Genomic DNA, 13,244 nt, shown 5'->3' on the forward strand with positions numbered 1-13,244 from the left:
GAATCGTTTGCCTATCAATCGCGACGGTTCCCGTGCTCCTTGCTCCGTCCGGACGGGACGATCTGCTAACCAAATATTTTTCGAGCATCGTACAAACACAAATACGTCTATGGCACATAGCATATGTATACAGACTTTAAGAATGTGCAACGAAAGGATACTAGATAGAATCACGAGGAAACTTGATCCTGAAGGGAAATTGATCGCTGCGTTGCGATCTGTATCAATCGGAATGAAGAGAAATTGGGACGCTTTAGGCCGTGAGCAACCGATTAAAGTCTAAGGCAATTGCAACGGTGGCCGGAGGTCGATTGCCAGTCGGCTGTGCGTAGTCGAGCGTCGAAGTCGAAGGCGATACCAAAGTCAGGAGCGAAGCTGAAGCCGAAAACCAAAGGCAGGGAGGCAGAGAGTCGAAGCTGGAGCCGGAGTTGCAGCCGAAGACGAAGTCGCCTAGCAGGGGCTAAGCTGGTAGGCCTGGCAAGGGGGTGAAGCGGAGTCGAAGGGGGCAAGAAACTGTCGGTGGGCGGCGTGGCATCGGGCGACGGCGACTGCCAGGGCTCCCGAGGGGCGAGAGGAGGCCACCAATGACGGCAGTATAGGGGCAATGGAGGGCAACGCACCCAGTCAGCCTTGGCATGAATTGAGTCTAGCAATGCGAAAGTAAGGTTAGCAGGCGCATTAGCGCCGCGTCCAGCTAGTTCTCCCCGCTTGCAGCCAAGTGCATCTCTCCGGAGTGCCGGCCCGTCCGCTTATTTTACCGTGGTAGGATTTTATCTCGACCCCGGACCCCCGAATCACCGCGTTCTTGGGCCGTGCGGACGAATTAACCGAGGGTTCCAACGTTGTCGATGCCGTCCAGCCGGTGGAAAAAAGAATCGCGAAAAGAAATTTGTCTGGATAGGCAATTTCGACAGTTGAGAAATATCCCTCTATCCACCCGTTTCTCGCGGGTCTGACAGAGAAACGAGTCGCTGCTACTACGTTGGCATGTAGCACACACACCGCGACCGTAAAACCACAAAACCCGAAGCTCGGACTGGCAGGAGTTTTCCAAAGGAGCTTATCGATCCGTCGATCGGATTCGATTTCGTCCGAGTTTACGCCTTCCATCGATGTGAATCGACGCGAAGAAGGATATCTTGCGCGATAGCCTAGCTTCCTCTGAAGCGAGTCCCTGTCGCGTGGAATTAAACTAGTGCACGAGGAGGATAGGATTAATCGACATTTTCGCACCACCGCGTGTCGTCGATGAAGAGACAGATGCTCGCGTTTTCGTAAAACATTCGCGTGACTCCACCACGGAAGCGAACCTGGTAGCGGAAATAATTACCCTTATTTATCTTACAGTTACTCAGACAGGCAGTCCCCGTAACAATGTACCATATTCCCCCGAAATTTGGCCGAAAATTACAAAGCCAACAGCGAAAACCGTAGTTCCTTTTAAAGATGGATTAAAATTTCGTTTGGAGAAATGGTAACAACTTTTCTGTCGATCTTGCACTATAGGTAGACCTTGAGTAATCGCCACAAACGCGTTGCAACGGAGCCGATAAACCGTTCGCTAAATCTTGCGACATCTTTGCCTCGCACTAGGACATAAATTATTCATGCTCGTAAAAATCTCAACCTTGCGATTCTTGGTGAAATCCGTGGCGGCAATAACGAACCGGACGTACCATAAATTTCCACGAAAATACCTTGACGTTCTTACGTGAACACGGGTCATGGAAATTCGATTGGATAGGAAAAGATTAAATCTGTTGCGAAGTAAAATTCGCTAGAGAGAGGGCCGAAGAGATCGTGCGAAGCTGCATAGCCAAGCTGGTGCAGCCGATGCAGGCGATCGTGTCGGAAAAAGAGCTAGAGGCATGCAGGAGTAGAAACGGGAGAGTGGCGGGGCAGAGAGGTAAAGGAACGGAGAGGTGGTGGAACGGAGAAAGAGGAAACCGGAGAGAGATAAGAGCAGATAAACAGAGACGGACGAATAGCGACGCAAATGAACGCTGGAGAGGAAGCGAGACGGCGTGAATGCAAGTCGAACGAGGAACGAAGTGCAACGTCCGGTAGTGGGGGAGCTAGTTGACGATGGTGGGGACGGCGCGCCGCTTTTGAAAAAACCGCAAAGCTTTAAGAAGGCGCGCGGTACCCCCCACCCTCGAGTACTACGCGAGCAACTAGCGGCAGACATAGACAAGCCTCGCGCTTACTATTACTGGAAAATAGTTGGATCGAAGTGGTCGAGGATCGTGCTGGAAAATCCTCCAAGAAATCGATCCATCGGTGAAAGTGTTCTGCGCGCAGCCGAGGTCGGCCGGTTTTAACGGAAGAACGTTTTCCGATTCGTCGATCGTTCGGTGAAAGATGAGATTACGTCCGCTCGGCCACGATCGCCGTCGGAAAAACGAACAACGAAACGAACGACGATGCACGCATCGTCGAAACTCTTCGATGGAAAATCCAGAGGGAAAAAGCACTCTACGTTCGATAGAAAACCGCGCGAGGAACGTGGCAATCGAAAATCGGGCAACACTTTGTTAAACGAAATTTTGAAGATCGTCGGAGGTCGTTCGTCGTCCAAGTGCTGTGTCGTCGATTGGAAAATTCGTTTCGCTCTGGATTATTTTCCGCCAATTCCTACGCGACGCTATTTTCGCCGACAATTTTTCCCATCGACACACAGACGAGATCGAAACGAGGCAGAAACCGAGAGTACCGAACGGCAAACACTTCGTCCACTGAGCATGATCAAAAGTGGCGACTGAGAACGCTACGTCCTCGACGATGTTGACGCGGACCCATCCTTGGTAATCCTCGATGTGCTGCCACGAACGAAGGGACTTCGTAGAAATCCAATTACCAGCTTTGGAATTGGGCACGCACCATTGCCACCCCGAAAACGTCACGAAACTCAACCCCGCCGATGTCCAGTCCGCAAGAAGGAAATTAAATTTTCCGTATCTTCGTGGTTCTGCTCGATCTTCGCAACTTATCGTCGCGAGGAGACTGCCTCTGGCAAAGAAACGAGAAATTGTGTTTCGATGATGAAGTGCGCGACGGTGGATATCGTGGACGATTTACCGCCACGATTAAAACGCGAGAATATTTCCCAATCGAGATAGTATTTTTTCCAGTCATTTGGTAACGCGAAATTTATTAGATTCGCGGCCCAAGTAGAGAGATTTATCGCTCGGTTGTGCACGTGGCAATCGTTTAACGACGTTGTATAATTTATATCGGCAGTTTTGCCTTCGTATTATAATTTTAGGGGTTGAAGAGAAGGACGGACGCGTTCGATTGACGGGTAATTTATTACGTGACCCAACTTCCTGGTCACGGTGTTCTCGAAGATCGAGTGTTCAGAAATTGCTTTTTCGCGTCGTTGTAGTGAAAACGAATTTCTCCCTTCTTAACGAAACTTCTCCTTTTTATATTCCAAGTTCTTTCGCTCTTACAAAGGCCAATGGTCTCTTATAATACGCAAACTTCGTTATTCTGTGCAAAGTTCAACGTTGAATTTTAAGATGTCCAAGCACAGGTGATTCGAATAAACTTCCCTATATTTGCCGGAGCAAGAGTTGGTCAGAAGACGCCTCTACCTCAACTATAGCCTTATTCGACTTTCTTCTTACATCTAGAGGCCGTGCCTCGCGTAGCTCACCGTAAAAGGTCGTTTACTTCCCCCCATATGGAACCTTTTAAAACCTGTCCGCGTTATTCGATCACGATCATCGCGCTCTATACGGTCGATATTCCTCGAAGCGATGAGACGTTAGTGACATATTCGAGCTTTGATGATTCTCTCGAGCCGAAAGCTTGCGGGCTGAGCTTTGTAAACTCGACGATTGTAAAATTATTCAACGGCCTGTGTCGGTTCACCGCGCGATCCGCAATTGCATTTAGACAGGTGGCCACGTTATGACATGCCGAGCCTGTAAACCGCTTACCCTGGGTGGCGATACGCTCTCGGAGCACGTGGAAAATTGGATCGGGATCGTACGTATGCAGGCATTGTTAACATAACTTGCACGTGTGTCACGCGCCCTGTGTATGTTGGGCGCGTCTCTCGCACGTACGCTTGTTCAAAGGTACCGTCGGAGTCGGGGTTTTCGCGCATAACTAGCTCGAGTTTCCATAGACGCTTTCCTCAAAGCGAAGAATACTCTGTCTCTTGAAAGCTCGATAGTGTTTTCTCGCCGATATTATTTGGATTGTTATTTCTGGTACTATCGACGTTTCGATAGAGAACGACGTTGCATTTCCATGTTTTCACGTTTCTTTCGTCCTTTGTATTTTTCCTTGAAATTCAATTCGCCGGAATAGCGTTTCAAAAATCAACACTCCAATTTGATCGTACACGTCTCGCGTCGAGCACACTGCGATAAACGAGTCAAAGGTTTCGAAACCCTGGCTCGGTATTCTTTCGCTGGAATTCTTCACCTGAGGAACCATGTCTTCGCATCATTTGCGAGATTAAAGTGCAGTTTCAAGCACCTACCATGGCGGGCCGAGCCTGGGCCTGTGCCGTGCACGTCCGACAGATCTAATCTTTTATCGTGGCACGTCCCGAAATCTCGGTAATCGCACCGATTCTGCCGACACCCCACCGTGCCTACAAACCAGCAAACCACGTTTCTTCGTCCTTAGGATCGCGAGTGCGAGTGCGTGAAATTTTATTGATTAGTTAGCCAAGTGATACGAAAAGTCCCGAAGATAAGAAATAATAAAGAGTATCTTTCTATTTGGTGCGCGAATAGTTGCGCAAATAGTTCGACGAATTGCAGTTAAAAGTGTGGTGAAATGTGAGTGAAGGAGTGAAACGTGTATTACGAATGAAAGAAATGCGCTTCAAAGGGGTTACATAAAAAAATAAGAGAAATCGAGTTTGCCACATAGGTGAAAAATATAGTATGTTCATGTAGGACGTTCGCATTCTGCGCGAATCTACTGTATTACCATTTATCGCCTGAAACATGGACAGAGGTAAGGCACTACCGTCAAATAAGGAGTATACGATGAAAAATAGAACGAGCAGCTATGAACGAAACTGCGTCATTGATTAGAGGACAGTTGGTAGCTTCGTAACAACGTAGAAATACAATTTAACCAGTCAGATAACATCTTCTATTTTCTTTAGGGAGCGTTTGCCCGTCCAAAATTGCGAATTAATGTTGCAAGGGTTAAAGAAGTAGGTCGAACGAGAAAGAAAGAGGGATGGCTGTGATTAAACTATCAAACGGGGCCGTAATAGCCTTCATACGTCAAACGAGATATTGGCTGACACGCTTAGGTAGACACATTGTCCTAAGATGATGCGAATCTTCCCGATCTACCGTGAGTCCGTGGAATCGACTATGTAACTACGTTAATGCGAGTATAAATTCACCGCGGTGATCCTTTAAAACGACCCCAGCAATCCCGTAATACCTTTCCTAGGGAATAGAGTAAGATAAGGTTATTTGTGACGGTGGAATATTTGGATCAAATTTACCTTGTAATTTATCAAACTCGATTCAATTACGAACAAGTTTGAAGCGAAAAACGTGACAAGCCACATTTTCCGTCTTTTATAGAAGAGCAACTTTGAAATTCAATACGTTTATACGTGTCGCATCAGAATTATCTTTCCATTTAAATATAATGGAATTAACATACGACATAATATCTCGCCATATACAAATTCAATTACATTATGCCAACTTTTACATTTTACGTTTTTCAACATGTCGAAGTTTAGCTCACTGAAATAATCCTACTTTATTCCACTCCATTTCCTTTGAATCTGACGCAGCAACCTCTCATTCAGAGTTACTCGAAATCGTATTTTCAGTTTGAAACAAACTTTTGAGAATAGCTTTTTTAAAGGCCGTCCGACGTAGAAGCAACGTTAACGATCGAAAGGCGAAAAGTCGAGAGATTTGTCCGTAAATGGGAGTATCGCGTAATCGATTCTGGTTAGAACGATGCTCGAATTTCCTGCATGCAAATCGAATGCAAGCCTGAGCCGTACGTGCCAGACGAGGATGCCCACGTTGCTTTCGACCTGCCAGACCAACTGACACATTGGAGAAATCAGTGCACCGTAGACTGTAAATCCGGCGTCTATCCAGCGACAGATCGTGGTTGCATCGATAACTATTCATAGCCTCAAGTTTCTCCTAGCGATTGTGATCACTACGTAGTAAACTGACTCGAATTACGGGACGTTTCTAATTGTTCGTACGCTAGCGTGAATAGGCACAGAAATAATTAGATTCTGTATCTTCCGTCAGCAGAAGGGTACGTCAGTTTTATCCGAAATAAACCGACGAAGCAAACAAACAAATTGACTATGAAATATTTGTACGCGAAGAACAAGCGCTTCATTGCTATGATATTCCTGAGCCTAATGTATCGCACGATCTATGTTGCAAGGCCATAAATAATAGAGCGCGCGGAAGATAACGCCAGCATGTAACGAAAGCCGTGCTTAGATCCGCATTTAATGAGTATTTATCGGTATTAAAACGATTACACGGATTACCAAGCTGCATGGTTCACGAGCAATTGTACGTTTTGTCGTAACGATCGAAATCCGACGATAAAGGCCGAATGAATTAACGAAACGACGAAGCATGTTCAGCAGGGTGAGCTCGAAACATAAGGTTAATATAAATAAGTCGATAATGGTAAATCTACAAGAAGTATTACTCGTAATCTGGTCTAACGTCGTATAATTTGGCTTCGAATTACGAAAAAGTCAGGATAGATAATGAGAGTGCAAGCTGGCTACTTAGTAACTCGAGCATTAGAGAATGATGCACGGCATAGAAAGGAGTGCGGTGAGTGCGCGTCGCCATCTGGCATGCATTGTACGCGTTTCTGTGGATAATCATGGGCCGCGGTGTACTTTGTGCAAAAGCGTCGTTTCCATTCTTGAATGCCGCTCGTTACGGATTTGCGGTCGCAGCCTCGTTTTCTTCAGCGACTCGTTTGGTCCGCGAGCACACGGCACAACTCCGGTCACGATAATATTTTCGGTAGGAACGCGATGCGGTTTATTCCCCGTTTCCCTCTTAGAGAGCTTAGAAAGAGGTAAATTTCGATCGTTTAGCGAACTCCAAGACCGAGAGCAAATATTGGCACGGGCCACCGACAAAGAGATTTCGACTTAAAGATCAGAAAAATCGCGGCCAACTGCGAGCGACGCCAATGCAGCGGGTGCCCTTATGCCCTACGGGTTTCTGCTGGGCGGGCAAACGGTGGCAAAAGGGGCGGACAAAGTGCTTCACAGCCGGTGAACTTTTGTGGTCCGCCGCGGCCACGTAAGAATCGAGGACGATGTCTTTTCGTTTCGCGTTTCGTTTAAAAATGCTTGGGGGAACCACGTTCTTCCACTGCGAGATGCTTCTTTCATGATTTTCCGACAACTCTTCTCCGACCTCGTTTCCGATCGATCCGATATTTTTCCTACTAAATGTGCTTAAAAAAAGTCTTTTAAAACTGAGATAAAAATAATAAATGTATTTTTGTTGATATTCTAGTTTCCATGCTAGTCGACAGCTGTAGAAGTGAATATTTTGATATATTTATATAGTTGCGAAGACTTGTCAAATCTAAAGATACAACATCTTTTAGAAATAGCTCATTCTTCGAGCGTACATGTTTCATAAGGCAATGCTACGAACGATCATTAAAATATTCATATCCTTTTTTTGGTGCAGCATTTCGCATACCCAAGAACGAAGTAATTTTATTTTCTCGAAAACCAACCCTCGTCGTTTAAACTAGACACCTTTTAGTCAAGAAGCCCTCCTCTTTTTCCTTTAGTTGCCCGCGGCGTCGTTTTCGTTGTCCGATCTGGTGTGCTCGTAAAGCGAGGGGAAGAACACCGACGTTGCGAAAAAAGCGAGCGTTGAGCGGGCAATTTCCCATTTCAGCTGGAGCGCCACATTTTCCTTGACCCCGACTACGTAATGTCGTACGTCCATTTACGTCCCGTACAGCGATTCGCATGAAAAACCAAGTATTCCTGCCTCTCGTTAGATTCTCGAGTCCCTTTTTCTAACACCTGCATACGTTCTTTAAACGCTAGCTCTCTTTCTCTCTGTTCGTAGAAATTGCACCACGACAAAATGCTAGGTACAATCCCAGTGGACTTGTCGAAGAGAGTAAGTCGACCGAAAAGTTTCAGAAACTTCGTTCCTATTTCTACGCGATCGTTATACAATAAACAAACAGACGATGTGTTCTCGCGTGTCTTCCGTTGGTAATCTCGATGGGCCAGAAAAAGGAAAAATCTTTGAACTAGATCGAGCACAACGTTGCAAAAAACGAAGTGTCGCTTTACGTTCCGGTTGGCGAGCGGCGCGCGATTAAACGATACCGAGCAGGAGAGAAGCGAGCTCGAGGTAAGCGAAACACACACCGACAGGAAAGGTGGTTCTCTCGCGCAACTCATCTAAGCACGGTGACTGTTATCGAGCACGCGTGAAATTAAAATCAGGTCACTGCCGCTGACTGCCACCAGAACGACCGCTCTCGGTATTTTCAGCCCGACTTGAACGATCCTGCTTTATATACGTGTGTGATCGCTTACACTGGTCGGGAGCGGTGCACCGTGTCACCGAACGGTCGATAAAATTAATGGATAGCACTACGTATCGTAGACGAACGCTTTTTCGTGACGGTCCATCGAACAAACTATTTGAGTCAGCACCAGTCTCCATATTTTGTTTCTCGATATATTATTTGTCGATGTTAAAACAGAATAAAGCTGAAATCGAACTCATTGATTTCCACCTTTCTAATGACGTTTCCTTCGAGAAATGGGTCAATGAAATTTCACGCAAAACAACTTTTGAAACATTTCTCTGTAAGAAACGTTTACGTATAAGGTTAAACGTCACCGCTGAAACTAGTCCATATATCAAACGCTCTTTCAAATCCATGCTTTTAGTTGCGAAGCTCCCTGGAAAATAAAAATTCCCTTTAAACTTTCCAGGCCAATAATTTCATGAAAGCAGGATTCCGAAGTGTGTATGACGCAGTCGAGATTTCATTTCACAAACTGCAGAACTCCATCCGGTGAAGGGGTTGCGTTTCAAGCGTCGTTGTGAACCTTGAAAAATGCCATTGGTGGCCTCCATCTCATCCCTACAAAGTACGCATAAGCGTTCTAATTACCCGCCAACTATGTTTCGTAATTGGTACTCGCGGTTTGAAAAATCTACAACCTATAAACCCAATAAAGAAGGCAAAAATTGAAAATATAAAATAGATCGACGGTATATTGAATCTTGAAATTGCCCCTCTCTAAAAGATGCGATCCTATGTTCTCAACAATGGTTCATAATGATTTTTCAACCTCGTTTAACGGAGTTTTTCAAAGTCGCGAGTCGCCTGGTAGAAAAAATCCATAAACGGATCATTCAGTGATATAAATGTTTGAAACTGCGGAAGAAGATAAGCGGAGGCGTCGCAGACATGAAAAGTCATCGTAAAGGGCGGGACGGTTGATCGTAAAGTTGAAACGAGCCGGGTGTTCAACGACGCGCGAGGCCTGTGCCTGCGAGTCATTTGACCCACATTGTTCCGACTTAAAGTCGATGTAGGGACCAGCGTATGTTTGCAATAGCCGCAGAGCGGCTACAGCAACGAAGCATCGTGTTCACCGTTAAAAACCGAATGCAAACCGCAACGACGCGACACGAAGCGACGCGACGTAGCGTAGAACCGTCCGTAGATTTCGGTTCTGATCGTGCGCCGTTTTTGCATATTCGATCGATGTCCGATAGGAACTCGTTGCATTCCGAACGAACGGAGCTTGTGTCAGCTGCAGTCGATAAATGGTGGCGCGTTTGTCTCCTCCGCTTTCCACGTTTCTGGACTATGCTCGTCACCAATGCACTCTTAACGCCGCGTTGCTTTCAAATTTCCAATCGATGTATCTCCTTGTCGATTCGTTCACGTTCAACTTCACGATCCATGAACTTTGACACAGATCGATAAATATTAGGTGTCCTCTCCTCGCATTTCAGAACGCACCAACCGGACGAAGTTTGCGCACATTTCTTATCGCGATCTCAACGTTAATTGATCGACGCAACGAATGTGTACACGGGTTCACGAAAATATTCGAACGCTTGTGGAAACTTGTTCCGGATACACTATACGTGTCACGCGAAACATTTCGACACGAACCCGAAGAAGTACATAGAAATTAAGATATTTATTGGAAACATATGTATACTTCATAAAAATTACAACGTTCTTTAAGCAGCTAATTATATCGATTAATATTTTAATATTTTAATGAGATCATTTGTATCGTTAATTACATGTTTGACCATTCGTAAGTCTTCATGAAGTGTATATTCGCGATACATATCCTTTAACTTCTGTGTACATTTTCGGATTGATTTCAAATTTAATCAACGCGACTGTGACAAATAGCCGTCTCTCGTTATAATGTTAATAAAATTTCAAAATGTTTGATAAAACACGTAATACGTGAATAGAAGGTTTCTACGAGTGTTCGAATGCTTCGACGCGCCACTGTACGAGGGCCAACGATCTGATCGACGCCTGAGCAATGAAAACCGAACGAGCAAAGTGGCTGCAACGAGCGGGCAGAGTTGGGCGCTAACTTTCGATTGGATTTGAAAGCCGGCCAAGTTGAAACCGACTTTCCAAATTCAAGCGGAAAATGTTCGCCAAACAAGGAGATACGCGAACGAATTCGCGGCGGGATTTATCGAGGGTCATTTAAAATATCACGATCCGCGTAAACGGGAAGAAATCGGCTTTTAAAACAGCGAAATTTCGTTTTTAAGAGGGATTTACTTTGGCCAAAAGGACCGAATGCTTTCTCCGGGGGCGAGTGTTTTCTTAGAGATACCAGGCCGCAAGCTAAATCGGAGATAATTACGTGGCCGTGCAAACTTTGAGCATAATCGTAACGCTTCATTCTCGCCCAACTTCGCGTGCGTTTATCTGGAATATAATAGGCAGAGACCGGAAGGGATTCGAGCTCACCCCGCGAACATTTCTTCGAACGTTCTCGTTTGCTGATTAATGGAGTAACCGGGGCGAAAAATGAGATTTCGCGTCGACAAAAATTCGCGTTGTTTCCGATACGAGCCAAAAAAAAAAAAAAAAAGATAAAGATATTCCTCTGAATGCCGTTGATGCCGCATAATGGGAAAGCAATGTACGCTGTGTTGTTGTACGTGTCACGTCCACTCGCCGGGCAACCAATTCAAGGGAAAGTCCATTATATTTTTTCCTCCCATTCGCTCGCTACGAGCCGACACCCCCATCGTTATTTTCAAGCTGAAGTATTTGTTAAACCGTCGCGTGAACTCGTCAGTTTCATCGTGTTTTTGTTAAGGTTTGACGGATTGATTCGCGTCAACTATCGATCGATAAGGAAAGATATAACGCAACAATGTAGAGATTGAAGCAAGCTGTAAAATATCGTACCACGATTAGGATATGAATGTCATAATTTAAATGTTATCACACACCATGAAATTAATATAATATATCGTTAATATAATATAACAAGTTAATACGAACGATATAATATATTAATATGATAAAAGGACAATTTTAAAGTCCGGTATCATATGAAAACTCTCAATCAATGTTATATCTAAATTCTGCGTCGTCTCATCGTATTCTTAAAGCGTTAAAGATCACGTACATCGCATTATCTTTTAAATTTGCCTTAAATAAAGTTATTGTAACTTGGTTCTATTGTTGAAGCTCGTCAAGAAAAATGAGTCCAAAGTCAGGAGACAGGTTGGACCGAGATCAGCAGCAACTGGAGCGTGAGAATTCCGTTTTCCACGCTCGAGAACGTGGCTTGGTTTTCTAGCGGGCCGAACACGTTTTATTTATTCACCGAGCGCTGTCAAAATTAGCATCGTGCGCTACCAAATTATCGACGGAGGATCGATTTCCGAACGCGTCAGGGACACTTCTCGGCCGAGCCAGGTGTGTTCACTGACCTAAACCCTGACGATCCCTTGAAAATTGTACGGAACGAAGCTGGTGAACGCGAAGCGACCGGTAAACGCATGCATCTAGATAGCGGCACGTAATATACTCACGTCCTGGGCAGACAGAATCCTCGTGGCAGACTGAATGGTCGTGCTTCCCGAGTGGGGTCGATGATGCAAGGATTCGGCGGTATTGTCTCGAGAGTACACACTCCTATACCAGGGCAATCCACTTGAGCTGTCTCGTCTGTTTCGATATTTCCTCCACACGTGCCTGTGAAACAGAACAAAACCTCGTCCTTCTCTCAGAATACTCGTTCCCTATTCGTCAGGCTCAACTATGCTTATTCGTGTTTCCTTCATTAAGAGGCAAAACCTTGAATGTGACTACCAGTTCCACTTTCACACGCTTTGAAAACTGACAGAGATCTTTCCATTTTCTGGAGAACATTGCCATTTGGTTAGTAGATACGGTCCTCAAACTAAATTTAACTTTTAGTTTGCGATTATTAGACTGTGGATGTTTATGCGTTTAAACGAGCAGGGAATACATATAATACGAAAAACGTAGGAAAAATAGAAAGTGTATTACTCGTCGAGATAATTACTTGGTGAAAAGAAATCGCTATTTCATTTTGTTTCTTCAATTTTGCTCGTAAAATTATAAAGTATAAAAATCTGCAGTCTAGTAATTAGTACTTGGAATAGGAATTTGGAAGCCATACCGTATTCATGGCGCTTCAGAAGTACAAGAACTTTTATGTTTCAGAAAAAGAACAAAAATATGTACAACTTTCCATAATAGAGTTGATTCAATTTATATGCGAGCGTTTCTATTTACACGCTCGCTACTATATGAAATGTCTTTTGTTCGAAGTTTAAATCTGTCGGGTTAATATCACGCATTAAATTTTAACCATGTCAAAGAAAAAATCTTTTATAAATAACGCGTACCTTTAAATTTATGATGAAAGTCTCAATCTTAATTACTGGATAGTAAATCTTCACGAATAATATTCGTCTGAATTTCTTATAATATGAATTTAAATTCGGTAAAATTATCATTAAGGTCTATGGAAATGTAAATTTAGCGTGAAGAATTAAAAATATCTCCTATTCCATGAAAAACAATTTATTAATGTACGAGCACGAACTACTTTAAAAGATATTGCTACGCTAAGAGATTGTAATACTTTCATTTCAGGAAATTCCAAATTATTTAGTCATTTCATAGATTTATAAAAGCAATTTTATGTATATAAA

At 44.3% G+C, this 13,244-nt stretch overlaps 1 protein-coding gene across 4 annotated transcripts in view; it reads right to left on the bottom strand.

The window, feature by feature from the left end:
• Nucleotides 1-13,244, bottom strand: part of LOC117231794 — a 70,100-nt gene that overhangs the window by 36,373 nt on the left and 20,483 nt on the right. For all 4 annotated transcript variants that reach the window (XM_033490578.1, XM_033490577.1, XM_033490575.1 and 1 more), the window contains one exon: nt 12,093-12,255. In XM_033490578.1, the coding sequence (XP_033346469.1) occupies nt 12,093-12,255 (163 nt within the window). The remainder of the gene's footprint in view (nt 1-12,092; nt 12,256-13,244) is intronic.

This window comes from Bombus vosnesenskii, unplaced genomic scaffold (genome assembly GCF_011952255.1).
Source record: "Bombus vosnesenskii isolate JDL3184/JDL3185 unplaced genomic scaffold, Bvos_JDL3184-5_v1.1 scf7180000013273, whole genome shotgun sequence".
Classification (NCBI taxonomy): Eukaryota; Metazoa; Arthropoda; class Insecta; order Hymenoptera; family Apidae; genus Bombus; species Bombus vosnesenskii.